At 46.0% G+C, this 27,340-nt stretch overlaps 1 protein-coding gene across 1 annotated transcript in view; it reads right to left on the bottom strand.

Annotated features, from left to right (window-relative positions):
* Nucleotides 1–1,621: 1,621 nt before the first annotated feature.
* LOC139411570 (ras-related protein R-Ras2) overlaps nt 1,622–27,340 on the bottom strand; it is a 49,969-nt gene continuing 24,250 nt past the window's right edge. The window contains exons 2-6 of the mRNA XM_071158104.1: nt 11,671–11,758; nt 11,390–11,492; nt 7,621–7,729; nt 6,321–6,439; nt 1,622–3,829 (exon numbers count right to left, since the gene is read on the bottom strand). Coding sequence (XP_071014205.1) covers nt 3,742–3,829; nt 6,321–6,439; nt 7,621–7,729; nt 11,390–11,492; nt 11,671–11,758 — 507 coding nt within the window. The 3' untranslated portion in view covers nt 1,622–3,741. The remainder of the gene's footprint in view (nt 3,830–6,320; nt 6,440–7,620; nt 7,730–11,389; nt 11,493–11,670; nt 11,759–27,340) is intronic.

Here is a 27,340-nt window from a genome sequence, read left to right as displayed (position 1 = left end):
CATGAATGTGTGTGCATAAGCACAGTGTTTGCAGTTGTGTGTCCATGTGGGAGAGATGCAGTATAGGCCACTGTGTGTTCATCTCTACAAAGGAACCCCTGAGGGAAAAACAGACTGGAATGTTCCGTGATACTTCGGTGAGAAGAACTGGAGTTATTCATCCTTCCCTCTGTATATTTTGATCAAAAGACTGCAGTTGAGTGGAGGTCTATAGCCAACTGAGATTTATCTCCAGACAGTCTTTCATGCATTATATATCTGAGAATTAAGGAGGAAATGTCTCGTGAGCCCAACTGCTGCCATGGTGCCTGGTCAAAGCCTTGCTTTAATTTCTGCCGGCAGAAATCTAGTTGATGAGAATAATGTCCTCTTCGTGACTTTTTAGGAGCCATTACAGATCAAACCTAACTCCACAAATAGCACCAGAGCTTATATCTGAGAAATTATTTGACAGCTGTGGGGTACAGAGGCCCAGCAGTGACAAATGTGTGCCCCCTGTGTCTTTCTAGGTACAGAAGCCTTGGCCTGCAGTGACAAAATTGTCTCTGACTTGTTTAGTGACAGTAAATTGCTACAGCTGTTATGAATGAGTCCAAGCATAATGTGATTGGATTCCCATAGCCATCTGTTCCCCAGTCAATACAATTATTTAGATAATGTAGAACCAGTCAAAGGACAACAGCTCATCTAGGTTTCCAGTAGCCGACACGGTAGACGTTCAGAGGCTATGCATTCAGACTCATGCACCACATCACGTTAAGGATTTCTCCAGTATACAGCCGTAGCAGTCAGAATGATACATTGTATGGTTATTTGGAGACAAAGCCAGGTAGAATGGTAATAGCATTTAAATGACTGTGCTTGACTTGAGTGCACTACACACTGTATTGTTTCCAGCCCAGCAACACCACACAGATGACTCAGAGTCAAGGCCACCGAGAACAAACAGCCAAAAGTAGGAATTATCTTCAAGGGTTCTTTTCAAACCAAATCACACAGTGATCCTCTGTTGATTTATGAGACATTTGTGCAGGGTGCTATGGAAACCATGGCCCTGTCCTGCTATCTCCACTCCAGAGTTGTGTTCTACAGTCTGGAGACGGCCAATCAGATGTGAAGAACTGAAGTGCTGCCTGGCGTCTTACACCATATTTCTGCTGTGATGATGGAGACGACAGGAATAACATGACCATCAGCCAGAGAGAGGTGAGCCACACGGGTACACTTACCCTCCATACAAGAACACATTTGTTCCTGTAAGGCAGATCTATCCAGCTGGAAGACAATAAGCTATAGTAGAATGAGTTACATCACCAATAAGACAGCCGTTTTCACGCAGACAGTTCAGAGGTTCTGTTAATGTTGGAATGTTATTAGTGAAGACAGTGGTCCATCCCCATTATGACAACAGGTGTTCAGTGGGTATAAAATGATGGAATCTTCTCATCTTATTCCTCTTTGATTGGATACATTCATTTTCTCAAAGCAAAAATCTAATAGCAATATCTGCCAACACAACTGTTATTGTTCCACCTCGCTTCACAATACAAGGTCAACAAAATATGAAGTTCACCAAATACAGGACTTCTCAAAACAACTAAAACAAAAGGAATATTCTCTATTATAGTTGGCTGAATGACAGATTTTATTATAGCACCAGAAGCTATACATGGGGCAAGGGGCATGGATGTGAAAAAAATATATATATATATGAATTGAATGTACTGTACATAAAGTTTGCCAAAAGAGAGGTGGTGGTACTTTCAGACTCCACCATTGAGCAGAACACATGAATCTGTGACCCAAACATTGACCTAGAGAACAGTGAAGAGAAGAGTGAACGGCCTACCCACGATCCACCCTGCTAGTAGGTCAGGTGGGCTGAGTGGAGGCGTTCAACCAACACATTGGTTGACATTTGCAGTATAGGCATTGGGCAAGGTAGTGGGGAATGGTCAAGGAAAATGTGTCACCAACACCAATAACTCTTGGAAGATTTGTCTAAATGAGAACTAATCAAATCAAGAGGAGGAAAGGTTCTGGACCACAGGTTGGTCAAGAACCAATGTAGGCCTACAGTCTTCTTCAGTTCAAAACCAGCTAAGGGAATTATACATTCCTCTTTACATATACACACAGCTGTGCTGTCAGAGCATATTGACTTTACAGACATATAAAAATACTTGTCAACTAGTTTGATAAGAAAAGTATGTATAAAAGTATAAAGTAAAAACATTTACTCAAGTCCATCAAATAATCACTTTCATGTTTCTTTTTCTCTTATATTACATGATATAACAACACTACAATAGTTCATTGGTTTCTATTAAGCAGAAATACAGATCATATTGAAAAGGATGGCAAGACAACAGAATGTGTGAATTGTCTTGATGTTAACTTTAAAGGTGAGAGGTCAGGGGATGTAATGGCAATGATGTAACCTCCATATGACTGTGGGAGTCATGGAAACAGCTCCCAAACTGGCCCAGAGTCACACCAATAACCTTGGAGGACATGAACACATCTCCAAGAATAATTGAAGGCAGTGTGTAACAAACAACCATGTCATTGAAATGAAGTTACAGTTTGTTTATGAGTGAGCTTCAACAGCTCAATACCTCTGTCTACTTTAAGTAATAACTACGTTCCAAAAGAGAGCTAAATAGATGGTACAAAAATCAATGTTCCAACTGAGAGGGATTGATTTGAAAATATATGTCAGAGAGGAACATTTCTGAAACTGGTCTGCTATTAACATCATCATTATCAGTGAGGTACATAAATACTACCCATGGTCTCTTCTGCACTGCTTGTCAAAGATTAAAAATATAAAGAGTTTAAAATGTTTAATTCTGATTAGGCCAACCTGACTCTGAGCTAGTCAACAACAACAGGTAAGAGTCAGAGAAGAGTTGTACAACTGAATAAATAAAACAGGTTTGATATCATGTTATTAGAAGCCTAAAGTCTATGAACCTTACAATGCAAATACAGTAAACATTCCATATTTGGCCAGTGAGATGAGTGCAGAATCCATAGACATAGAAATGGATCCGCTGACGACGCTTGAAAGTTAAGTTGTCATAATAACTTTAGGGCTATCTAGGTTTATACTGTACAGTGTACATACTTGTATACATGTTATGTTCATAGAAGTCAAACCAAACTCATCAACCTTACACGCTGTACTGTGGCGATTTAATAAGTCATTACAAATGCGCTTTTAAAATCACAACAAATGTCACTTATGTACAGTAGCGGATGAGCACATGGAAGTAAAAACGGATATGGCATGACATACACAGAGCTTCATAAGATCACCTCTCTATTCTGATGAGAAACTGGTAACTAGTAAACCTCGCATTGACATTCTGGATATATATATTTCTCATTCAATCTCGGCAAAAAGTACAAATGTCACTGCAAGGCAAGAAAAAGTCCTTCAGAATACAAAAAATGATATTATTTAGCTGATTTAAGAGGCAATGTTTAGTGTTAGGACTTTCTCATATGAATTGGATTATTGTTGAAGGTCAAGAGGAGTTTAACATTTGGCGTTGTCAGTTTCTTCTAGAAGTGAAGTCTGGGGGCGGGGGCAGTTCCTGGTTGCTACCACAGGAACCTCTGTTGAAGTCATGCACGTGGAGAAGGCAGCGCTCAGTCATCCATACAAGATGTCATGTCAGGCAGGAGGCAGGGACTGGTGACAGCAGCTGGGTGACTGACAGTGATAAGGCCCACTCAGACGATCACACAATGGCAGCCACTCTTGTCCTTTTCTTTCCGCGTGGGTTCTGGCGAGGGCGGGCATTCCTGTTCCTGGAATTTCCTGTGAGGAGAAAGTGCATTATTACGTTATGAGTAAGCAGAGATAGAAGGATTCTAACAAAATAATCTGACTCATTCAAGCAACAATTGTTTTGTTCTGGCTTTGAGTGTAGATGGGATCACATCCTGTAGTTGTCTTCATAGAAATGGTATTCCTTTACTTCTACAGATCATTGACATTAGGGCATTCTCACATATGAAATTCAGTACCCTGGTTCAGATCTCTGGAGCGTTTGTGAGAATTCCACAGAACACGTTTTGATTTCACAAGACCTGAAAATAACAGTTTCAGGGTGCAATTAGCAAGACGCACATTCTACATCATTGTTTTCCAACCCTGGTCCTCCACATTTTTATTGTAACCCTGGACAAGCACACCTGATTTAACTTGTTAACTAATCATCAAACCCTCAATGAGTTGAATGAGGTGTGTTTGTCCAGGTCTACAATGAAACTGTGTAATGTTGGGGGTACTGGAGGACCAGGGTTGGGAAACACTGTTGTACATGATGTTAGCAAGCTAGCTTGTCCCCATGGGCAAAAAAGTTCCACGCGTCTCACACTGCCACGTAAATACTTGGTACTCTAGTCCTAGATCTTGAACCCACTACTCACGCAGGACAAGGATTCGTTTCAGCTAGGGTTCGTTTATGTTTTAAACATGCTTTTGTCACACCCTGATCTGTTTCACCTGTCCTCGTTATTGTCTCCATCCCCTCCAGGTGTCGCTTGTTTCCCCCAGTGTATTTATCCCTGTGTTTCCTGTCTCTCTGGGCCAGTTCGTTTTGTATGTCTTTCAAGTCAACTAGCATGTTTTCCTGTACTCCTGCTTCTATCCTCTTTTTGCGAGACCTCCTGGTTTTGACCTTTGCCTGTTTTCTGAACTCCGTACCCATCTGCCTGATGATTCTGCCTGCCCTGACCTCGAGCCTGCCTGCCACTCTGTACCTCCGGGACTTTGAACTGGTTTTGACCTTTTGCCTGTCCATGACCATTCTCTTGCTTACCCCTTTTGGATTGATTAATAAATATCAAAGATTCAAACCATCTGCCTCCAGTGTCTGCATCTGGGTCTCGCCTTGTGCCATTATAGTTCAGATCAGGGTACCAAATGGTCCAGATCCTAAGGGGATATGTGAAAGTGACATTCCATGTGGAAGTATTGCATAAAGCACCTTTCAAATGTACTTGAGAAAGACAGACTAGTGCTAGTGAAGGAACAAAAGCTGAAACTATTTATTTCCCTCAACCCATTGCCACTGTATTCAAGGAGGTATAGTGGGGTTGTGGTGCCACCTACAGTCAGTAATGAATCCACCCACCTGATTACTCTAACCAACTCTACAATCAGTAATGAATCCACCCACCTGATTACCCTAACTAACTCTACAATCAGTAATGAATCCACCCACCTGATTACTCTAACTAACTCTACAGTCAGTAATGAATCCACCCACCTGATTATTCTAATAAACTCTACAGTCAGTAATGAATCCACCCACCTGATTACTCTAACTAACTCTACAGTCAGTAATGAATCCACCCACCTGATTACTCTAATAAACTCTACAGTCAGTAATTAATCCACCCACCTGATTACCCTAACTAACTCTACAATCAGTAATGAATCCACCCACCTGATTACTCTAACTAACTCTACAGTCAGTAATGAATCCACCCACCTGATTATTCTAATAAACTCTACAGTCAGTAATGAATCCACCCACCTGATTACTCTAACTAACTCTACAGTCAGTAATGAATCCACCCACCTGATTACTCTAACCAACTCTACAATCAGTAATGAATCCACCCACCTGATTACCCTAACTAACTCTACAATCAGTAATGAATCCACCCACCTGATTACTCTAACTAACTCTACAGTCAGTAATGAATCCACCCACCCAATTATTCTAATAAACTCTACAGTCAGTAATGAATCCACCCACCTGATTACTCTAACTAACTCTACAGTCAGTAATGAATCCACCCACCTGATTACTCTAACTAACTCTACAGTCAGTAATGAATCCACCCACCTGATTACTCTAACCAACTCTACAATCAGTAATGAATCCACCCACCTGATTACTCTAACCAACTCTACAATCAGTAATGAATCCACCCACCTGATTACCCTAACTAACTCTACAGTCAGTAATGAATCCACCCACCTGATTACTCTAATAAACTCTACAGACAGTAATGAATCCACCCACCTGATTACTCTAACTAACTCTACAGTCAGTAATGAATCCACCCACCTGATTACTCTAACTAACTCTACAGTCAGTAATGAATCCACCCACCTGATTACTCTAACCAACTCTACAGTCAGTAATGAATCCACCCACCTGATTACTCTAACTAACTCTACAATCAGTAATGAATGCACCCACCTGATTACTCTAACCAACTCTACAGTCAGTAATGAATCCACCCACCTGATTACTCTAACCAACTCTACAATCAGTAATGAATCCACCCACCTGATTACTCTAACCAGCTCGTGGAAAGCCTGGTCTACATTCATACGGATTTTGGCTGAGGCCTCCATATATGTCACCTTGAGCTGTCTAGCCAGCTGCTGGCCCTCCTCCTGGGTCACCTGAAGGGACGAAACAGGTACAGGGATATATCTTAGATAAATAGCAAGTGCTATTTTGCATCACCCTGTGCCCTAGCTGGGTGAAGATTTCACTTTAGGACCAATTGAACGGTTTCAAATGATCAAACTCTGCCCACCAGGCGATGCAAAACAAACGCGCCCATACATTTTATCACACAGTCACAGAGAGAGCGAGAACCACCCTCTAGCACATGACCATTGACAAAACACAAGAATCCGGAAACTGGTGACATCTGCTGGTGAGGTTGAGAAACATGGGTCAGAGGGTTCGCATCCAAGAGTGGGTCACTATGAAATGTGTAAACAATACAGCAAATGTATCACATTACATTTTACATTCAAATAGCACCTGATTTCTGTGCTTAGCTAGAATATTTTTGCTACTGGTCCATCTTAAACTATTACGACAAGATTAGAGACCAGGGCCCGTATACACAAAGCGTCTCTGTGTAGGAGTGCAGATCTAGGATCAGTTTTGCCTTTTAGTTCACAATAAATAAGATTTTATGGACAGATCCTAGATTAGCACTCCTACTCTAAGACACTTTGTGGATACGGGCCCAGACCTCATTGCAAAATCATTTATTATACCGTCCTAAAACAGCTGAACCCATTGAGTTGCCAGTAATGGGTAGAATTGAATCATACTCCTCAACTAATTTGTTAAAGCCCACATTTAGACTAATTCATTTGGATGAATCATATTGAGTTATCAATTTTAACAGAGCCCCCACATTATATTCAGTCAATAAAAATAATTATAACAGTAATTGATGTGATAAATATTTGATCAGAAGAGAGAATGTGTTTTATTCCAGCAGGTGACAGTGTGGAGTCATGTGGGATAGTGAACTGCAGCTGAAAGCCAATGAAGGCCACGGAATGAGCCCTCTCCTTTTCATACCCTCCCTCCCTCTTTTCCTCTGTCCCACAATGTTTTTGTTGGTCATCTTCTCTTTCTCTCTTTTTCTCACTCCCTCTTTGTCTACCCAAATAGCTCCAGCCACCACCACCACTATCCATTTTCACATTTCAAAATATAAATGAGAAATTACACATTTTTAAAGCTTGTTGCTTTATATTTACTTTCCTCACATCCCCCTAACATGTATGTATATTTGAGCTGAGGCCTCTGGGCCATTAGGATGACTGCTACTCACCTGTCTCTGAAGCTCCAGGTCTGCTTTATTGCCTACAAGGATCATGGGAAATTCATCCCGGTCTTTGACTCTGAGGATCTGTCTTTGAAATTTGTAGATTTCTTCAAAGCTGTGAAACATAAAGCACACAGCATCACTCGATGCCCCCAGTAAAGCTCAGACATAAAGATAAAGCTGGTGCCTCTGTGGACCTCCCAGGAATGTTGTCTCACAGCCACAAAAATGACCCCCCTTGCCCACCCTTCCCCCACAGTACCCAGGCAGATGGGATTGGCGTCTCTATAAAAATCAAATCAAATATTATTTGTCACATACACATGGTTAGCAGATGTTAATGCGAGTGTAGTGAAACGCTTGTGCTTCTAGTTCCGACAGTGCAGTAATATCTAACAAGTAATCAAACTATTCCCCAACAACAACCTAATACACACAAATCTAAAGGGGTGAATGAAAATATGTACATGTAAGTATATGGATGAGCGATGGCCCGAGCGGCATAGGCAAGGAGCAATAGATGGTATAAACACAGTATACACATGTGGTATGAGTAATGTAAGATATGTAAACATTATTTAGAATGGCATTATTGAGAGTGGCATTGTATAAAGAAACTAGTGATCCATTTATTAAAGTGGCCAGTGATTGGGTCTCAAAGTAGGCAGCAGCCTCTCTGATTTAGTGATTGCTGTTTAGCAGTCTGATGGCCTTGAAATAGAAGCTGTTTTTGAGTCTCTAGATCCCAGCTTTGATGCACCTGTACTGACCTCAAATTTCGTCAGACTCCTGAGGTTGAAGAGGCGCTGTTGTGCCTTCTTCACCACACTGTATGTGTGGGTGGACCATCTGAGTTTTTCTGTGATGTGTACGCCTAGGAACTTAAAAAAACTTTCCACCTTCTCCACTGCTATCCCATCGATGTGGATAGGGGGGGTGCTCTCTCTTCTGTTTCCTGAAGTCCACGATCATCTCCTTTGTTTTTTTGACATTGACTGAGAGGTTGTTTCCTGACACCACACTCCGAGTGCCCTCACCTCCTCCCTGTAGGCTGTCTCGTCGTTGTTGGTAATCAAGCCCACTACTGTTGTGTCATCTGCAAACTTGATGATTGAGTTGGTGGTGTGCATGGCCACGTAGTCGTGGGTGAACAGGGAGTACAGGAGTACACACCCTTGTGGGGCCCCAGTGTTGAGGGTTATCAAAATGGAGATGTTGTTTCCTACCTTCATTGCCTGGGGGCGGCCCGTCAGAAAGTCCAGGACCCAATTGCACAGGGCAGTGTTGAGACCCATGGCCTCCAGCTTGATGATGAGCTTGGAGGGTATTATGGTGTTGAATGCTGAGCGGTAGTCAATGAACATCATTCTTACATAGGTATTCCTTTTGTCCAGATGGGATAGTGACATCGGTGTCCGTGACATGGCTGGTTTTCTTTTTGTAGTCCGTGATTTCCTGTAGACCCTGCCACATACGTCTCGTGTCTGAGCAGTTGAATTGCGACTCCACCTTGTCCCTGTACTGGCATGTCGCTTGTTTAATTGCCTTGCGGAGGGAATAACTACACTGTTTATATTCAGTCATATTCCTAGACCTCTTTCCATGGTTAAATGCGGTGGATCGCGTTTTCAGTTTTGCGCAAATGCCGCCATCCATCCACGGTTTCTGGTTAGGGTAGGTTTTAATAGTCACAGCGGGTACAACATCTCCAATGCACTTATTTATAAACGCACTCACCGAGTCAGCGTATAGGTCGATGTTGTTCTCTGAGGCTGACCGGAACATATTCCAGTCCGTGTGATCAAAACAACCTTGAAGCGTGGCTTCCGATTGGTCGGACCAGCGATGAATGGTTCTAGTCACTGGTACATCCTGTTTGAGTTTCTGCCTATAGGACGGTAGGAGCAAGATGGCGTCGTGGTCGGATTTGCCGAAGGGAGGGCGGGGGAGGGCTTTGTATGCATCGCGGAAGTTAGAGTAGCAGTGGTCGAGGGTCTTGCTCATGCGTGTAGTGCAATCAATATGCTGGTGGAATTTAAGTAGCCTTGTTCTCAAATTTGCTTTGTTAAAATCCCCAACTACAATAAATGCAGTCTCAGGATATATGGTTTCCAGTTTGCATATAGTCCAGTGAAGTTCCTTGATGGCCGTCTTGGTGTCTGCTTGAGGGGGAATGTACACAACTGTGACTATAACTGATGAGAATTCTCTTAGTAGGTAAAATGGCCTGCAATTGATTGTAAGGAATTCTAGGTTGGGTGAGCAGAATGACTTAAGTTCCTGTATGCTGTTATGATTACACCATGAGACGTTAATCATGAAGCATACACCCCCACCCTTCCTCTTCCCAGTGATGGGTTTATCTCTGTCGGTGCGATGCATGGGAGAAGCCCAGTGGCTGAACCGATTCCCATAACATATGCAGAGAGAGCCATATTTCCGTGAAACAGAGAATGTTACAATCTCTGATGTCTCTCTGGAAGGCAACTGTTGCTTGAATTTCGTCTACCTTGTTGTCAAGAGACTGGACATTGGCTAGTAGTATGCTTGGGAGCGGTGGGCGATGTGCACGTCTACGAAGTCTGACCAGTTGAAAGCTTTGTCTGCCCTTTCTGCGGCGCCGTTGTTTTGGGTCGACTTCTGGAATTTGATCCATTGTCCTGGGTGGTGATCGTATTCCTGGTCGTAATGCTGGTAAGTTGACGTTGCTCTTATATCCAATCATTCTGTATGTAATAAAACGTAAGATTTCCTGGGGTAACAATGTAAGATATAATACATAAGAAAACAAAATACTGCATAGTTTCCTAAGAACTCTAAGTGAGTCAGCGCCATCATTTGGGAATCAGACAGGGTGGGTGAAGGGAGGTACTCCAGAGCAGACAGAGAAGTCAATGAACTCCTGTGGTACTACATGCCTCAATGTTCCAGAAATGTTTGCATGAGTATTTCAGTAAAGCCTTGGTGAACTTGTGAGCAGCCTCAGCACAGGCTTGCCTGCCTTCCAGTGACCAGGGAGGGGCAGCCCTAAGCAGGTCTGTCCCTTTAACCAGAGCTTTGATCCCCGTTGACTTGAAAGGCTTTTAGTGTAATACAAATATCATGCTAACTATTTGAACCAAACGGCATACATAGAAATATCCCCCAGAGAGAAAGGGAAACAGAATGTAACCACAAACCCAGGAGTGTGTTCTAGTGAATGGCCCCCGGCGGGCAGCTTGGCGATCACATAGTAAATCTGGAGAGCCTTGACTAACGTAAATGGAGGAAGGAAAGACTGTTTACAGCACGGAGAGAGGGGACTCTGAGGGGTGGGTTGAGACACACCACCATCACATTGCTGTACAGGGACCAGAGGGGTGACCACAGCACTACAGGACAGCACATATAGAGGGGATGTATTCATTCTCATGCAGGTGATTTAATGCAGGGTTTTTTACACAGAAAAACAAAGCCTGTAAAGAGGTGGATGTTGAAAGAGAGGTATATGAGCAGAGGAGAACAAAAGAGAATGATGACACAGGTTGGCGAGAACAGACGTGTGGGAGAACAAGAGCGTGAGTGAGAGAGATGTATGTGTTTAGCATGAGAAGAGAGAGAGGAGCAGGCAGACAGAGGGAGAAAGAGAGAGACAGACAGAGAAGCACAGACGAAGATAGGCGCAGATAGAGAGACGCGCAGAGAGAGAGAGTGAGAGAGAGAAAAGCGCAAACAGAGATTGGTGCAGACAGAGAGAGGCAGCGTGGGGGCGACACGTGACTGGGTTGTCACTCACCTTCCTCTGTCAGTGACTGAGAAGACAAGCAGGAAGCCCTCCCCTGTCCTCATGTATTGTTCTCTCATGGCTCCAAACTCTTCCTGTCCGGCCGTGTCCAGGACTAACAAACACAGGGGCAGACACGTTAGACACACACACACACACACACAGTAGCACCTCTCCTGAAAAAGGTACTGTACAAAACTAAACCCTCCAAGATAAGAACAGTAATCTCCTGTGAAGGCTGGTATTTCTCAATGAACATTAGTGTTGTGGTCAGATTGAGGGTCTATACTTACTGTCAAGCCGGGCCGCCCTCTCGTCAATGACACACTGCTTCGTATACGAGTCTTCAATCGTGGGATCATAGTCAGTGACAAAGTAGGACTGGAGAGAGAAAGAGGGAGAGTGAACATGGTGTACAGTAAGGACTGAGGAGACATACAGCAGAGAAGGCAGTGAGATAAACATCCGGCTTTGGCTCGGTCTTCTAGAGAGTAAACACTCCATCCACTTGTGTTGTTCAGTAACTCGTTGACCTCTACACTACTATGCAGCATGCAGGAGGTAAACACATAATCCTGACCCGTGTGTTGTGAAAGCCAGGGTAAATACGGACTCACATAACCACTCCACTGTTTCTGAGGGCCACAGGAAAAAGAGGTCATCTGGAGTGTTCATGACCAAAACACTGCTAATGTCACTGGCACTTCTGTCGCCACTATTCCAACAATGACACTAATTAGCCATCTTCCAGAGGCTGGTAATGAAGCAGTGACTGGGAATGCCGGTCTGTCTCCAATGTGAGCAGGATGCTCAGAGTAGGTTGAGACAGAGCTTGAAGCTGTGCATTTTATTACATTTTCTCTGCATGTTTTGTAGGCCTCTCCTGTGGGACTAGTTAAGTGACAGCTGAGAACAGCATACAAAGCATGTCCTATATCAGAGTGGACTGGCTCTGGCTCTGGCTCTGGCTCCATGTGGACAGGATGTCACAGGTAAAAATACATTTACATTTGAGTCATTTAGCAGACGCTCTAATCTAGAGAAATGTACAGGAGCAATTAGGGTTAAGTGCCTTGCTCAAGGGCACATCGACAGATTTTTAACTTAGTAGGCTCAGGGATTCGAACGACCGACCTTTCGGTTACTGGCCCAACACTCTTAACCGCTAGGTTACCATGAATAAAACAGTCTAAGTTTGTTCCAATGCATGAATCATCTTTCCATTTTAAACAAATTATTGTGACAGGGGTGGATCTAATCTGGCAGTGAATTAAATCAGTGTATGTGTATTGATTCATGGCACATGGCCACCTATTTGACTGTTAAAATATGCATTGTCTTTTTCAGATAATCCACCGACGCAGATGGAAATATACTGCCTTCTCTCCCTGCCTCTTTCTCTCCCTGTCTCTTTCTCTCCCTGCCTCTTTCTCTCCCTGCCTCTTTCTCTCCCTGCCTCTTTCTCTCCCTGCCTCTTTCTCTCCCTGCCTCTTTCTCTCCCTGCCTCTTTCTCTCCCTGCCTCTTTCTCTCCCTGCCTCTTTCTCTCCCTGCCTCTTTCTCTCCCTGTCTCTTTCTCTCCCTGCCTCTTTCTCTCCCTGCCTCTTTCTCTCCCTGCCTCCTTCTCTCCCTGCCTCTTTCTCTCCCTGCCTCTTTCTCTCCCTGCCTCTTTCTCTCCCTGCCTCTTTCTCTCCCTGCCTCTTTCTCTCCCTGCCTCTTTCTCTCCCTGCCTCTTTCTCTCCCTGCCTCTTTCTCTCCCTGCCTCTTTCTCTCCCTTAATAAACCCCTCTTTCTTACTACCTACTCCACACACTCCCCAACTCTCTCACACTTGCATTATTTCATACAAATACCCTTTTCTCGCCATATTTCTCTGTTGCACACATAAACACACCCCTTCCCATACTATCTGTCTCTCCCTCACCCAAGCTCGTTCCTTCTTTCTCCCCATGCCTCTCCCTCTCTCCCCATGCCTCTCTCCTAATGCCTCTCCCTCTCTCCCCATGCCTCTCCCTCTCTCTCCATGCCTCTCCCTCACTCTCCATGCCTCTCCCTCTCTCTCCATGCCTCTCCCTCTCTCCCCATGCCTCTCCCTCTCTCCCCATGCCTCTCCCTCTCTCCCCATGCCTCTCCCTAGTCCTCTGTATGCGCTGCATGCACGCCGACATCACGTCCACTTGGCACTGTTCAATAATTCATCAGTGGTCCTGCATATGTCTGCAGCCTGCTCTGCTGCTCCACTGCACTACACTGCACTACTACATGACAATGCTGACCATGTGCCTGCAGAGAGAGAGAGAGAGAGAATCTACCTACTGCTCACACACTCTTATTTTTAACCTCCAGAACTTGAGGTTCATGCTCTCCATTCTCCACAGCCTCAGCTATAACATCAGAGTCCCACTCTCTCTGTCTCCAAGAGCTCTACTCTCAGTGAGCCTGTTAACCAGCAGAGACTGACTGTTGCTCTGCCGCTCTCTCTGTGCTGGTTCCCATGATTGATGAGGCTGCAGTACAGTGAAGAGAGAGAGAGCGAAAGCGAGAGAGCGCGAGAGAGAATGTATATCCAGAAACATCGCTGGCTCTGTCCAGTAATATATGTGATGGATCCTCATATGGCTCATTGGGTACATCACCATTAGCTCCATATTCAACACAGGATGACTCCCACTGTGGGGTGGGTGACTAACTGGGACAACACAACCACAACAGCCTCCCAGGGTGGGAAGGAGCTTAGCTCCCTGTTCTTCCCAGCACCATTCAGTCTTCACTGTATGTACAATTGTGTTTGTGCTATCACGCCAACTCCTTGTCACTCCTTGTCATGCATGGCTTAACAAGGACAGCAATTGAGTTGGCAAGAGCACAAACAGATCTGGGACCAGGCTACTGAACTTCTATTGTGCAGCCTCACACCACCGTCTCCATGACAACACTGGACAGCCATCACTGCACAGACAGCTGATCCTGTCCAGAGTCCAGAGTCAGTCGCTCAATCTGCAGGGGATCTAAAGTCTGGTCTGCTTGCCCCCCCCCAAACACACACTGGACTCTCTTTGCACGGTGAAGTGTCCTGACCTTCAGTCGCACCTTAACACAGATGCCAATGGGAACTGGAAAAAAACACTCCCTGTTCAAACACTCCTGAAACGCAAATATTCTCCTCTCAAGTGAATTAACCAATTGCTGCAATGGTAGCGGAGCCTTTTTCATAGAATTACATTTAATTTGAATTAAAAGCAGCTCTGCAGCAGTAACTTGGAGAGCGGCTGAGGTTAAATCCCTCTTTAACAAAACAGAGTGCTCCTGTAGTCTGACAGAGTTCAGCTAACCCTTCCATAAATTACCTCTATTCCTGTGTGCACCAATTAGACAGCCTTAGACACACATCCATATGAGCACCAGTGTGTGTGTGTGTGTATAGTGTAGAGCAGAGTATAGTGTAGAGCAGAGTATAGAGCATGGTGTAGAGTAAAGTAGAGTGGAGCAGTATAGAGCAGAGTACAGAGTAGAGTATAGGGTATAGAGTAGAGCAGAGAATAGAGCATAGTGTAGAGTAAAGTGGAGTGGAGCAGTATAGAGCAGAGTACAGAGTAGAGTATAAGGTATAGAGTAGAGCAGAGAATAGAGCATGGTGTAGAGTAAAGTAGAGTGGAGCAGTATAGAGCAGAGTACAGAGTAGAGTATAGGGTATAGAGTAGAGCAGAGAATAGAGCATGGTGTAGAGTAAAGTGGAGTGGAGCAGTATAGAGCAGAGTACAGAGTAGAGTATAGGGTATAGAGTAGAGCAGAGAATAGAGCATGGTGTAGAGTAAAGTGGAGTGGAGCAGTATAGAGCAGAGTACAGAGTACAGAGTATAGGGTATAGAGTAGAGCAGAGTATAGAGCAGAGTATAAAGTAGAGTATGGAGTAGTGCAGAGTATAGAGCAGAGTACAGAGTATAGGGTGTAGAGTAGAGCAGAGAATAGAGCATGGTGTAGAGTAAAGTAGAGTGGAGCAGTATAGAGCAGAGTACAGAGTAGAGTATAGAGTAGAGAAGAGCAGAGTATAGAACAGAGTATAAAGTAGAGCAGAGTATAGAGTAGTGCAGAGTATATAACAGAGTATAGGGAGAGTATAGAGTAGAACAGAGAATAGAGTCGAGTATAGAGCAGAGTGTAGAGTATATGGTAGAGCAGAGTATAGAGTAGAGCGGTGTATATAGTAGAACAGAGTATAGAGTAGAACATAGTATAGAGTAGAACATAGTAGAACATAGTATATAGTATATAGTCGAAAATAGAGTAGAGCATAGTATAGAGTAGAACATAGTAGAACATAGTATAGAGTATATAGTAGAATATAGAGTAGAGCGGTGTAGTATAGAGTAGAGTAGAGCAGAGTACAGAGTAGAGCAGAGCAAAGAGCAGTGTATAAAGTAGAGCAGAGTATAGAGCAGAGTATAACATTTGATTTTAGTATATAGTAGAGCATAGAGTATATACAGTTGAAGTCGGAAGTTTAAACTCAGTTTTTCACAATTCCTGACATTTAATCCTAGTAAAAATTTCCTGTCTTATGTCATTTACGATCACCACTTTGTCTTAAGAATGTGAAATGTCAGAATAATAGTAGAGAGAATGATTTATTTCAGCTTTTAATTATTTCATCACATTCCAGTGGATCAGAAGTTTACATACACTCAATTAGTATTTCGTAGCATTGCCTTTAAATTGTTTAACATGGGTCAAACATTTAATCCTAGTAAAAATTTCCTGTTTTATGTCATTTACGATCACCACTTTGTCTTAAGAATGTGAAATGTCAGAATAATAGTAGAGAGAATGATTTATTTCAGCTTTTAATTATTTCATCACATTCCCAGTGGATCAGAAGTTTACATACACTCAATTAGTATTTCGTAGCATTGCCTTTAAATTGTTTAACATGGGTCAAACGTTTCGGGTAGCCCTCCACAGGCTTCGCACAATAAATTGGGTGAATTTTGGCCCATTCCTCCTGACAGAGCTGGTGTAACTGAGTCAGGTTTGTAGGACTCCTTGCTCACACACGCTTTTCCAGTTCTGCCCACAAATTTTCTATAGGATTGAGGTCAGGGCTTTGTGATGGCCACTCCAATACCTTGACTTTGTTGTCCTTAAGCCATTTTGCCACAACTTTGGAAGACCTACTTGGGGTCATTGTCAATTTGGAAGACCCATTTGCGACCAAGCTTTAACTTCCTGACTGATGTTGCTTCAATATATCCACATAATTTCCCTCCCTCATGATGCCATCTATTTTGTGAAGTGCACCAGGCCCTCCTGCAGCAAAGCACCCCCACAACATGATGCTGCCAACCCCGTGCTTCATGGTTGGGATGGTGTTCTTCTGCTTGCAAGCCTCCCCCTTTTTCCTCCAAACATAACGATGGTCATTATGGCCAAACAGTTCTATTTTTGTTTCATCAGACCAGAGGACATTTCTCCAAAAAGTACCATCTTTGTCCCCATGTGCAGTTGCAAACCGTAGTCTGGCTTTTTTATGGCAGTTTTGGAGCAGTGGCTTCTTCCTTGCTGAGCAGCCTTTCAGGTTATGTCGATATAGGACTTGTTTTACTGTGGATATAGATACTTTTCTACCTGTTTCCTCCAGAATCTTCACAAGGTCCTTTGCTGTTGTTCTGGAATTGATTTTCTCTTTTCGCACCAAAGTACTTTTATCTCTAGGAGACAGAACACCTCTCCTTCCTGAGCGGTATGATGGCTGCGAGGTCCCATGGTGTTTATACTTGCGTACTATTGTTTGTACAGATGAACCAGACTTGTGGAGGTCTAAAATGTATTTTCTGTGGTCTTGGCTGATTTCTTTTGATTTTTCCATGATGTCAAGCAAAGAGGCACTGAGTTTGAAGGTAGGCCTTGAAATACATCCACAGGTACTCCAATTGACTCAAATGATGTCAATTAGCCTATCAGAAGCATCTAAAGCCATTATCTGGAATTTTCCAAGCTGTTTAAAGGCACAGTCAACTTAGTGTATGTAAACTTCTGACCCACTGGAATTGTGATACAATGAATTATAAGTGAAATAATCTGTCTGTAAACAATTGTTGGGAAAAGGACTTGTGTCATGCACAAAGTAGATGTCCTAACCAACTTGCCAAAACTATAGTTTGTTAACAAGAAATTTGTGGAGTGGTTGAAAAATGAGTTTTAATGACTCCAACCTAAGTGTATGTAAACTTCCGACTTCAACTGTAGTAGAGTATAGAGTAGAGCAGTGTATAGAGTAGAGTATATAGTAGAGTGGTGTGTAGAGTAGATCATTGAGTATACAGTAGTGTAGAGTATAGCAGTGTATAGAGTAGAGTAGATTATAGAGTAAAGTATAGAGCAGAGAAGAGTATAGAGTAGAGCAGAGTATACGGTAGAGCATAGCAAAGAAGAGCAGTGTATAGAGTAGAGTAGAGCAGAGTATAGAGCAGAGCAGAGTACAGAGTAGAGCAGGGTATAGAGCAGAGTAGAGCAGAGTATAGAGCAGAGTACAGAGTAGTGTAGAGTAGAGTATAGAGTAGAGCAGAGTATAGAGTAGAGCAGAGCAGAGTAGAGCAGAGTAAAGAGTAGAGGGGTGTATTGAGTAGAGTAGAGTAAGGCATAGAGCAGAGTAGAGCCGAGTATAGAGTAGAGTGGAGCGGAGTATAGATTAGAGTAGAGTGGAGTATAGAGTAGAGTGGAGTATAGAGTAGAGTGGAGCGGAGTATAGAGTAGAGTAGAGTGGAGTACAGAGTAGAGTGGAGTGGAGTATAGAGTAGAGTAGAGTGGAGTATAGAGTTGAGCGGTGCAGAACGGAGTATAGAGTAGAGCAGAGCCCTCCACTCCACTCAGCCCAGCCCCAGCCACTCAGCCAGAAGGAAGGAAACTAAACCTACACACCAGGGCAGCCGGCCCAGGCCAGCAAAGCCCTCTGATGTCACAGAGGAGATATTCCCCAATCCCCACCTACTCACCCACTAACCCACCCATCCACCCACCCACCGCCACCCATTTCCACTGCTGCCTTTCAGCTCCACCACCCCACCCACCCACTCCACACCATAACAACATTAGCTGTCTGTTCACCATGAAAAGAAGGTCAGTGGATCTAGTGTCTCTCTCAGCTGCAGCCTCTGTACTGATTTAGTTAGCCTACATTGTGCTGCAGCGCTGAGGAGTCGTCTCCCTAGTCGACAGCTGCTATACTAACCCTGTCTGTCTCTGACTCTCTGATAGACAATCTAACAGATCCTGTATTACAACTGCTGGCTGCCAGCTTCATCTCCACCAACGGGAAAACAAGGATACGTGTAGGCGTGCAATAAACGCCATGCACCCACCATGCACCCACTTCCTCACCACACAAACAGCTTACCGTGCTATATATAGATACACTCCTTTCTATCTGAGACAGCCATCCCACTCGTTTGGGTAGCAGGAGTCTCACGTAGATTATCGTTATAGCTGATCCAGCATAAGATAAACAGCCAGAGCAGAGCTCAGCCATGGATTCACCAACCAGTTCTGTGGATGGAGGGAGGCCGGAGATTTCTCTCCAAAATACTCTAGGCGATTAATTAACAAAAACACACATTTTTGAGGAAAATGGTATGCCTGCCTACTGGATCATAATAAGTGGGAACACAGCAGACTAAGAGGAAACGGCAGAGTTAATTGCCTTCCATACGTGCCCATAATGCCCTATGAAGATTCAGAGACCTTGACTTCCAAATCAAGAGCTTGAGCTTCTCTAATGAGAAAATGTAGATTAAATGGTAGGAAAACTTAGGAAAATGATGCAAATATCTGCAACGTTATAATATCCCCCAATCCCAATACAGCTCCCCTCTCAGCCAAGCCTGGACAATTCCAGCACCTGGTCGCACTGACACAGCGTTAGAGAGACACACACTATGGCTGGGCCCAAGGTAGGGTTGGACCAGGACACTGTGGAGGAGAGGTCCAGTAAGGGGTAGGGAGGATGGGGTAGTAGGTGTAGGGTAGGACCAGGACACTGTGGAGGAGAGGTCCAGTAAGGGGTAGGGTAGACGGGGTAGTAGGGGTAGGATCAGGACACTGTGGAGGAGAGGTCCAGTAAGGGGTAGGGGAGACGGGGTAGTAGGGGTAGGGTAGGACCAGGACACTGTGGAGGAGAGGTCCAGTAAGGGGCAGGGGAGACGGGGTAGTAGGGGTAGGACCCGGACACTGTGGAGGAGAGGTCCAGTAAGGTAGGGGAGACGGGGTAGTAGGGGTAGGGTAGGACCAGGACACTGTGGAGGAGAGGTCCAGTAAGGGGTAGGGGAGATGGGGTAGTAGGGGTAGGGTAGACCAGGACACTGTGGAGGATAGGTCCAGTAAGGGGTAGGGGAGACGGGGTAGTAGGGGTAGGGTTGGACCAGGACACTGTAGAGGAGAGGTCCAGTAAGGGGTAGGGGAGACGGGTTAGTAGGGGTAGGGTAAGACCAGGACACTGTGGAGGAGAGGTCCAGTAAGGGGTAGGGGAGACGCGGTAGTAGGGGTAGGGTAGGACCAGGACACTGTAGAGGAGAGGTCCAGTAAGGGATAGGGGAGACGGGGTAGTAGGGGTAGGGTAGGACCAGGACACTGTGGAGGAAAGGTCCAGTAAGGGGTAGGGGGGACGGGGTAGTAGGGGTAGGACCAGGACACTGTGGAGGAGAGGTCCAGTAAGGGGTAGGGGAGACGGGGTAGTAGGGGTAGGACAAGGACACTGTGGAGGAGAGGTCCAGTAAGGGATAGGGGAGACGGGGTAGTAGGGGTAGGACCAGGACACTGTGGAGGAGAGCTCCAGTAAGGGGTAGGGGAGACGGGGTAGTAGGGGTAGGACCAGGACACTGTGGAGGAGAGGTCCAGTAAGGGATAGGGGAGACGGGGTAGTAGGGGTAGGACCAGGACACTGTGGAGGAGAGGTCCAGTAAGGGGTAGGGGAGACGGGGTAGTAGGGGTAGGGTAGGACCAGGACACTGTGGAGGAAAGGTCCAGTAAGGGGTAGGGGAGACGGGGTAGTAGGGGTAGGAACAGGACACTGTGGAGGAGAGGTCCAGTAAGGGATAGGGGAGACGGGGTAGTAGGGGTAGGACCAGGACACTGTGGAGGAGAGGTCCAGTAAGGGGTAGGGGAGACGGGGTAGTAGGGGTAGGACAAGGACACTGTGGAGGAGAGGTCCAGTAAGGGGTAGGGGAGACGGGGTAGTAGGGGTAGGACCAGGACACTGTGGAGGAGAGCTCCAGTAAGGGGTAGGGAAGATGGGGTAGTAGGGGTAGGGTAGGACCAGGACACTGTGGAGGAGAGGTCCAGTAAGGGGTAGGGGAGACAGGGTAGTAGGGGTAGGACCCGGACACTGTGGAGGAGAGGTCCAGTAAGGGGTAGGGGAGACGGGGTAGTAGGGGTAGGGTAGGACCAGGACACTGTAGAGGAGAGGTCCAGTAAGGGGTAGGGGACACGGGGTAGTAGGGGTAGGACAAGGACACTGTGGAGGAGAGGTCCAGTAAGGGGTAGGGGAGACGGGGTAGTAGGGGTAGGACCAGGACACTGTGTAGGAGAGCTCCAGTAAGGGGTAGGGGAGACGGGTGGGTGGGGGTAGGACAAGGACACTGTGGAGGAGAGGTCCAGTAAGGGATAGGGGAGACGGGGTAGTAGGGGTAGGACCAGGACACTGTGGAGGAGAGCTCCAGTAAGGGGTAGGGAAGATGGGGTAGTAGGGGTAGGGTAGGACCAGGACACTGTGGAGGAGAGGTCCAGTAAGGGGTAGGGGAGACGGGGTAGTAGGGGTAGGACCCGGACACTGTGGAGGAGAGGTCCAGTAAGGGGTAGGGGAGACGGGGTAGTAGGGGTAGGGTAGGACCAGGACACTGTAGAGGAGAGGTCCAGTAAGGGGTAGGGGACACGGGGTAGTAGGGGTAGGGCAGGACCAGGACACTGTGGAGGAGAGGTCCATTAAGGGGTAGGGGAGACGGGGTAGTAGGGGTAGGGTAGGACCAGGACACTGTAGAGGAGAGGTCCAGTAAGGGGTAGGGGAGACGGGGTAGTAGGGGTAGGGTAGGACCAGGACACTGTAGAGGAGAGGTCCAGTAAGGGGTAGGGGGGGCGGGGTAGTAGGGGTAGGACCAGGACACTGTGGAGGAGAGGTCCAGTAAGGGGTAGGGGGGACGGGGTAGTAGGGGTAGGACCATGACACTGTGGAAGAGAGGTCCAGTAAGGGATAGGGGAGACGGGGTAGTAGGGGTAGGACCAGGACACTGTGGAGGAGAGGTCCAGTAAGGGGTAGGGGAGACGGGGTAGTAGGGGTAGGACCAGGACACTGTGGAGGAGAGGTCCAGTAAGGGGTAGGGGGGACGGGGTAGTAGGGGTAGGACCATGACACTGTGGAAGAGAGGTCCAGTAAGGGATAGGGGAGACGGGGTAGTAGGGGTAGGACCAGGACACTGTGGAGGAGAGGTCCAGTAAGGGGTAGGGGAGACGGGGTAGTAGGGGTAGGACAAGGACACTGTGGAGGAGAGGTCCAGTAAGGGATAGGGGAGACGGGGTAGTAGGGGTAGGACCAGGACACTGTGGAGGAGAGCTCCAGTAAGGGGTAGGGGAGACGGGGTAGTAGGGGTAGGACCAGGACACTGTGGAGGAGAGGTCCAGTAAGGGATAGGGGAGACGGGGTAGTAGGGGTAGGACCAGGACACTGTGGAGGAGAGCTCCAGTAAGGGGTAGGGAAGATGGGGTAGTAGGGGTAGGGTAGGACCAGGACACTGTGGAGGAGAGGTCCAGTCAGGGGTAGGGGAGACGGGGTAGTAGGGGTAGGACCCGGACACTGTGGAGGAGAGCTCCAGTAAGGGGTAGGGGAGACGGGGTAGTAGGGGTAGGACCAGGACACTGTGGAGGAGAGGTCCAGTAAGGGTTAGGGAAGATGGGGTAGTAGGGGTAGGGTAGGACCAGGACACTGTGGAGGAGAGGTCCAGTCAGGGGTAGGGGAGACGGGGTAGTAGGGGTAGGACCCGGACACTGTGGAGGAGAGCTCCAGTAAGGGGTAGGGGAGACGAGGTAGTAGGGGTAGGGTAGGACCAGGACACTGTGGAGGAGAGGTCCAGTAAGCTGTAGGGGAGATAGTAGGGTCCCAAGTCCAAGTGCAGCCATTTCAATTAACAATACCGTTAAACTCAGGCCAGACCACCTAGTGTAGACTCTAGAAATGACCAAGTACCACCCTGTCAGTGGTTAACCCCCCAGTCCTGCCTGCCGACCCTTGATAAAGATGTATGAACCAGCCACCACCACAACTTTACCTTAATTTACAGTACCTGCACAACAGCAGTCAGCCAAAACACAAATAACTGCTAATCTTACATGTTTTGGAAGTATGCAGGACTTGATGACTGCATACAAATACAGGTGATGAACTGAACTGCCTTTTCATGTGCATTGATTTATGGGAGAGTTGAACCAGTGCCAGCTCAAAGCAGATCCCGGTGAGGCCTGGTGCTTTAACTCCAGACCTGCTTAAGCCCTCTCATTTGTTTCTAGAAGTGCAGCAACAGAACTCCACCCTTGAAGTAGAGCTGTTCCAGGGATTTGCATAGTCAGGCTTTCCCTAGATTCTCCTTCATTCCCCAGCTTATCATGGATGTGAATGGCGAACTAGACTGGCCCATTATACTGGATGTTATAGGGGTAGTCTACACTATCATACAGGTCACTGCTTCCATTGGGGGTGTTAGGTACAGTCATGTTGAGAGTTCACTAGGATGAGAGCCACTAGCCACAGTTGGCCATTCAAAAAATGGGCCCCCAAACATCCAGCTTTGTTGTCTCTTCAGGGTCAAAGTCCATTGATAAGGTTGTGTGTGCAAAGCACATGGTGTACTTTTCAGAATATAGTCCATCTGAGTTCATCTTATCTCTGTCCCCAACCAGAGTTTTTACACTGAGCCGTCCTCTAAAACTGCCTCACTTGTGGAACTGCTCAGAGTAAATAAACACCTGTGAACATTGAGTTTCATGTGTCAGTCAGGCAGCTGTAGACTTACACCACTCCCTTAGCCATCCCCTTCCTGTTCCCCTGCCCTCCCTTGTCCTACAGGGTTAACCTCTGCTGAACCTGGGGGACTGTCCAGGGGCGGAATGGCCTCCGGCAGCCTGTCAGTAATCAGACATCACCCAGCACAAATAGCCACCCTTAAGGGTTAACATGAAGCAGATGGGAGCGTAGGACTTCTGCTTGTCGAATACTACAGTCTGCTCTACTCCATCCCTCTCCTCACCTTCATGTGTGACTTCATCCCACTGGAGAGTTCCAGCCAAGAACACAATTACAATTTGTTGTGTGTGTGAGTAAGTGAGAGAAAGAGAAGGAGAGAGAGAGAGAGAAAGAGAGGGAGAAAGAGAGGGAGATAGAGAGCGAGAGTGAGCACGAGAGAGAGAGTGAAAGACCTCCACTTCCTGGGGAAAAACCCACTTGTCCCATGAGCTCATGCAAACCAGAAAGGTCAAATATTCAATAACTAATACACATGAAGAGGGTGAGCACAGCAGCACACAATGGGTCCGCCGCCTTAAAAGGGCGCCAGGGACCTCACGCCTCAGGCTGAAGGAAGCCTCTATCTACTGTAAATGTTATTACACTGCTTCAATAAAAAAAACATCAAGTTGAAATCTTTTAGGTGTACTGAAAATGCTTCTACTATTCCTCATAAATAATCATCACATCACATCTGACCACATTTGAGGTGGAGGCTAGGGCTTTAGCATCTGGAATTATTTCATCTGATTGAATTCTTCCTTGGTCTCAGTGAGCAGAAACTAGTGCCAATGTCCAGCATTACCTGTTGTTTTATCATATCTCAAAACTCATATCTAACCCGACTGAGCAAAGAGAGGAAAGTTCCAGAATGATTCTGAACAAATGAAGCCATGAAATGAAGTGTCCACAACACCCCCAGCCTGTCATCCTCCCAATGGCCAGATAGAACAGATCCCCTGGCCCCTGCCTCTGCCAGGGCCTCTCATTCAGCAGCCCACGCCCAGGCCCCACCCCAGCAGAGGAGCCCCACACCTCAGATACCAAAATCTATTTAGCTCCCAAATAGATGTTCTCACTGCACTGGAGCCAGGGCTCAGCCACAGGCCATGGTACAAAACATCACCAGGGGAACGACTAGCTAACTGGCTCTCCATAGTTAGAGCCTTCTTCACCCCTGTGCTCAGGTCTCATACTGTGTATATATACAGTTACACAGCAGCCCTCTGTCAGTCTACTGAGGCCTCTGCTCTGGTCTCACCTCGCAAACAGCTCTGGACTGGATAATAGCGAGGTTACCATCAATTAGAGAATCATCTTAGATTAGCATCATTTAGAGTCTGAGAGGCTGAATGGCCTCCTCTGTGTCAAGACTAGGTCAGGTTGCCTGGGGGCTCTCTGGAACAGGAGTCATGACTTTCCACCAAACGGAAAAGAACACAGACATGCACAAACACACGCCACAGCAGTAGCAACGTTTCACCTCAAACATGAGACAGAGTAGCTTTATGGCATGAAACTACATGGGTAATAAAAGCATATGTTCTGGCCTTGGTCTGAAAGTCCTACGTGGTCCTGGTACTGTACACCATAAAGAGCGTAGCAACAAGGAGAGTGTTCCTGCTGAGTCTAAAGCAGGGAGGGAAATGTTGATCAAATCAGCTGAGCCAACCAGGCGCTCCTCTGCCCTCCGTGGCATTATAACTTCAATCGGCAGGCTAAATATCACTGTGTGCTGGACTTTCACTGCTTTTGAACCCACTCAAAGGGCGCCATCAAAGAGGAGCCAGTAAAAGGCCTTTCTTCCCAGTCTGGCCACCAGAGCTCAAAGCATTCAGAATCCACAGCCAACTTAAGATGTTCACTGGGACCTGACCACACCACTACCTCATCTCTTTCTTAACCCCAGTTTCTGGTCATGTTTTCTCATCACAAGGCACCATTTTAGATACAGTAGAAAGCCACAGAGTTATTCGAGCCGACAGTGTGCAGTAAAAGAGCTGTGTGAACGAGCCTAGTTTCTGTTCCAGCAGGTCATGTGATGTTACCAATGTCCCCTTCCCCCCATTAAGCTAGCCTTAAGCCTAACCATTGTGGTGGTGTTGATGTAGCCTTCTCTGTGGCCTTCGGTAGTTTGCTATGAGGGGCAGAAAAAACAAATTGATATTTGTGAGTCTAACTTTCTCACTCATAATTATTCAGATTCATTCAGGACTATCTGTAATCATGGTAGCATCCACATTAATGTAATAGTGTTTAGAAACATATTCTATTCTTCTTATACAATGAAACTAACGTGACATAATACATTATTTACCATTATTTTCTATTAGGCACAAAATAATCTGAAACACAACCAAAACAAACAGGAAATGCATCCAACACGTTTGTAGAGTCATAAGCTTGATGTAATCATTGTGTGCTAGGAATATGGGACCAAATACTCAACTTGACTACTTTAATACACATAAGTGGATTTGTCCCAATACTTTTATAAAAAGTGCTGTAATTTCATAGCTGTTAACCTGATATGGATGAAAATACCCTCAAATTACTGTGGACAGTCTGCACTTTAACATGTATAATTTCAAATCCCCAGTTCTGGAGTACAGAGCCAAAACAACAACAAATTGTCACTGTCCCAATCTTTTTAGAGCTTACTGTATGTGGTGGCTGAAACAAAGCACTAACAGAAGAGAGTGTGGTGATAGCTGGCTCTGAAGTTCCCACAGTAAGAGCGACTCAGCGAGAGATGGCCACGATGTGTTATTGTTGTCTCAATGAACAACCTGTGCCACAGTTCTGGCACAGGTCTGGTATGAGATGAGGACACTAGGGAAAGGAAAGGGGGATACAACTGAATGCCTTCAACTGAAATGTGTCTTCCGCATTAAACCCAACCCCTCTGACTAGGCTTGCTTATTATGAGTGAGATATGGGTACAGAGATTTGAGATGGGTACATAATACTGATAAGCCCTCATAAAGCTGTATCTGATAGGACAGAGGGTTGTTTTCCCACTACAGGAAGTAGGACAGTCTATGAGCTTACGGGTTGCTGTAGAAGAGATGCACAGAGAGTCAGGGGTCAGTTATGGCCAGTCAGCCATGTCGTGAGTAAAAACCATGACTGGGACCCAGGACAGGGCCTCTCCTGACCACCCCAGATCAAACACACACCCCCCTGTGTCCTCCACCTAGCACCCAACCACCCACGTTGTTCTTATTCCACTTTCATTTACTAGTAGTAATAGCAGGTATGACATGTATCCTACTTTACAGGACAGCTCTTGTTACAGATTCATCTCCCTCCATCTGCTGTAGTAGCGCTCCATGTATTTGCATTAGTGGTGTTTCTCCAGATGGTAAGCTTTGCAGAGGGTGATATGTCAGGAGGAATAAGGCTTCTCCTTGGCAGCGTGTCAGAAACGCAGCACCATTACCGTTTTAGGCCACCAGTCACACAACACAGACAGTGGAAATGTTATTACCTCAGCAGGCAGCTCCTCATAAATAAGAGCTAATGGACGTCACTCTCCTGCTCCCAGCCCCAAGGCCCAGGGCAGACAGACAGGCAGGCCTACCCCACATAGACCTAGCCCAGCCGCCCACCGGCCTCATAAGCCCTTACGTTCCCGTTGAGGGAAGTGGATATGGCTAGAGCTAAATCAAACAAAGAAGTGAGGCCCTCAAGTCCCTTTTAGTCATGTTTAAATCCAGAAACAATTAGCTTGATTGCCATCAGGGCTGTTTGTTGTAGTAAGACAGCTAAGACTCTCAGGTCTTCAACTTGGCCACTTTAAATTGCATCTGGAATCAGGTTGAGGAGAAGATAAAGGAACATGTTGCAGTTATACATACCAAACATTTATGAAACACACTTGTTAGACGGCTGTTAACTTGGTGTGCGCTTGCTTGTGCCAACTAAA

The sequence above is a fragment of the Oncorhynchus clarkii genome, chromosome 6, assembly GCF_045791955.1.
Source record: "Oncorhynchus clarkii lewisi isolate Uvic-CL-2024 chromosome 6, UVic_Ocla_1.0, whole genome shotgun sequence".
In the NCBI taxonomy this organism is placed as follows: Eukaryota; Metazoa; Chordata; class Actinopteri; order Salmoniformes; family Salmonidae; genus Oncorhynchus; species Oncorhynchus clarkii.
Note: the sequence above shows the minus strand (reverse complement) of the source record. Positions and strands in the feature narration are given on the sequence as shown.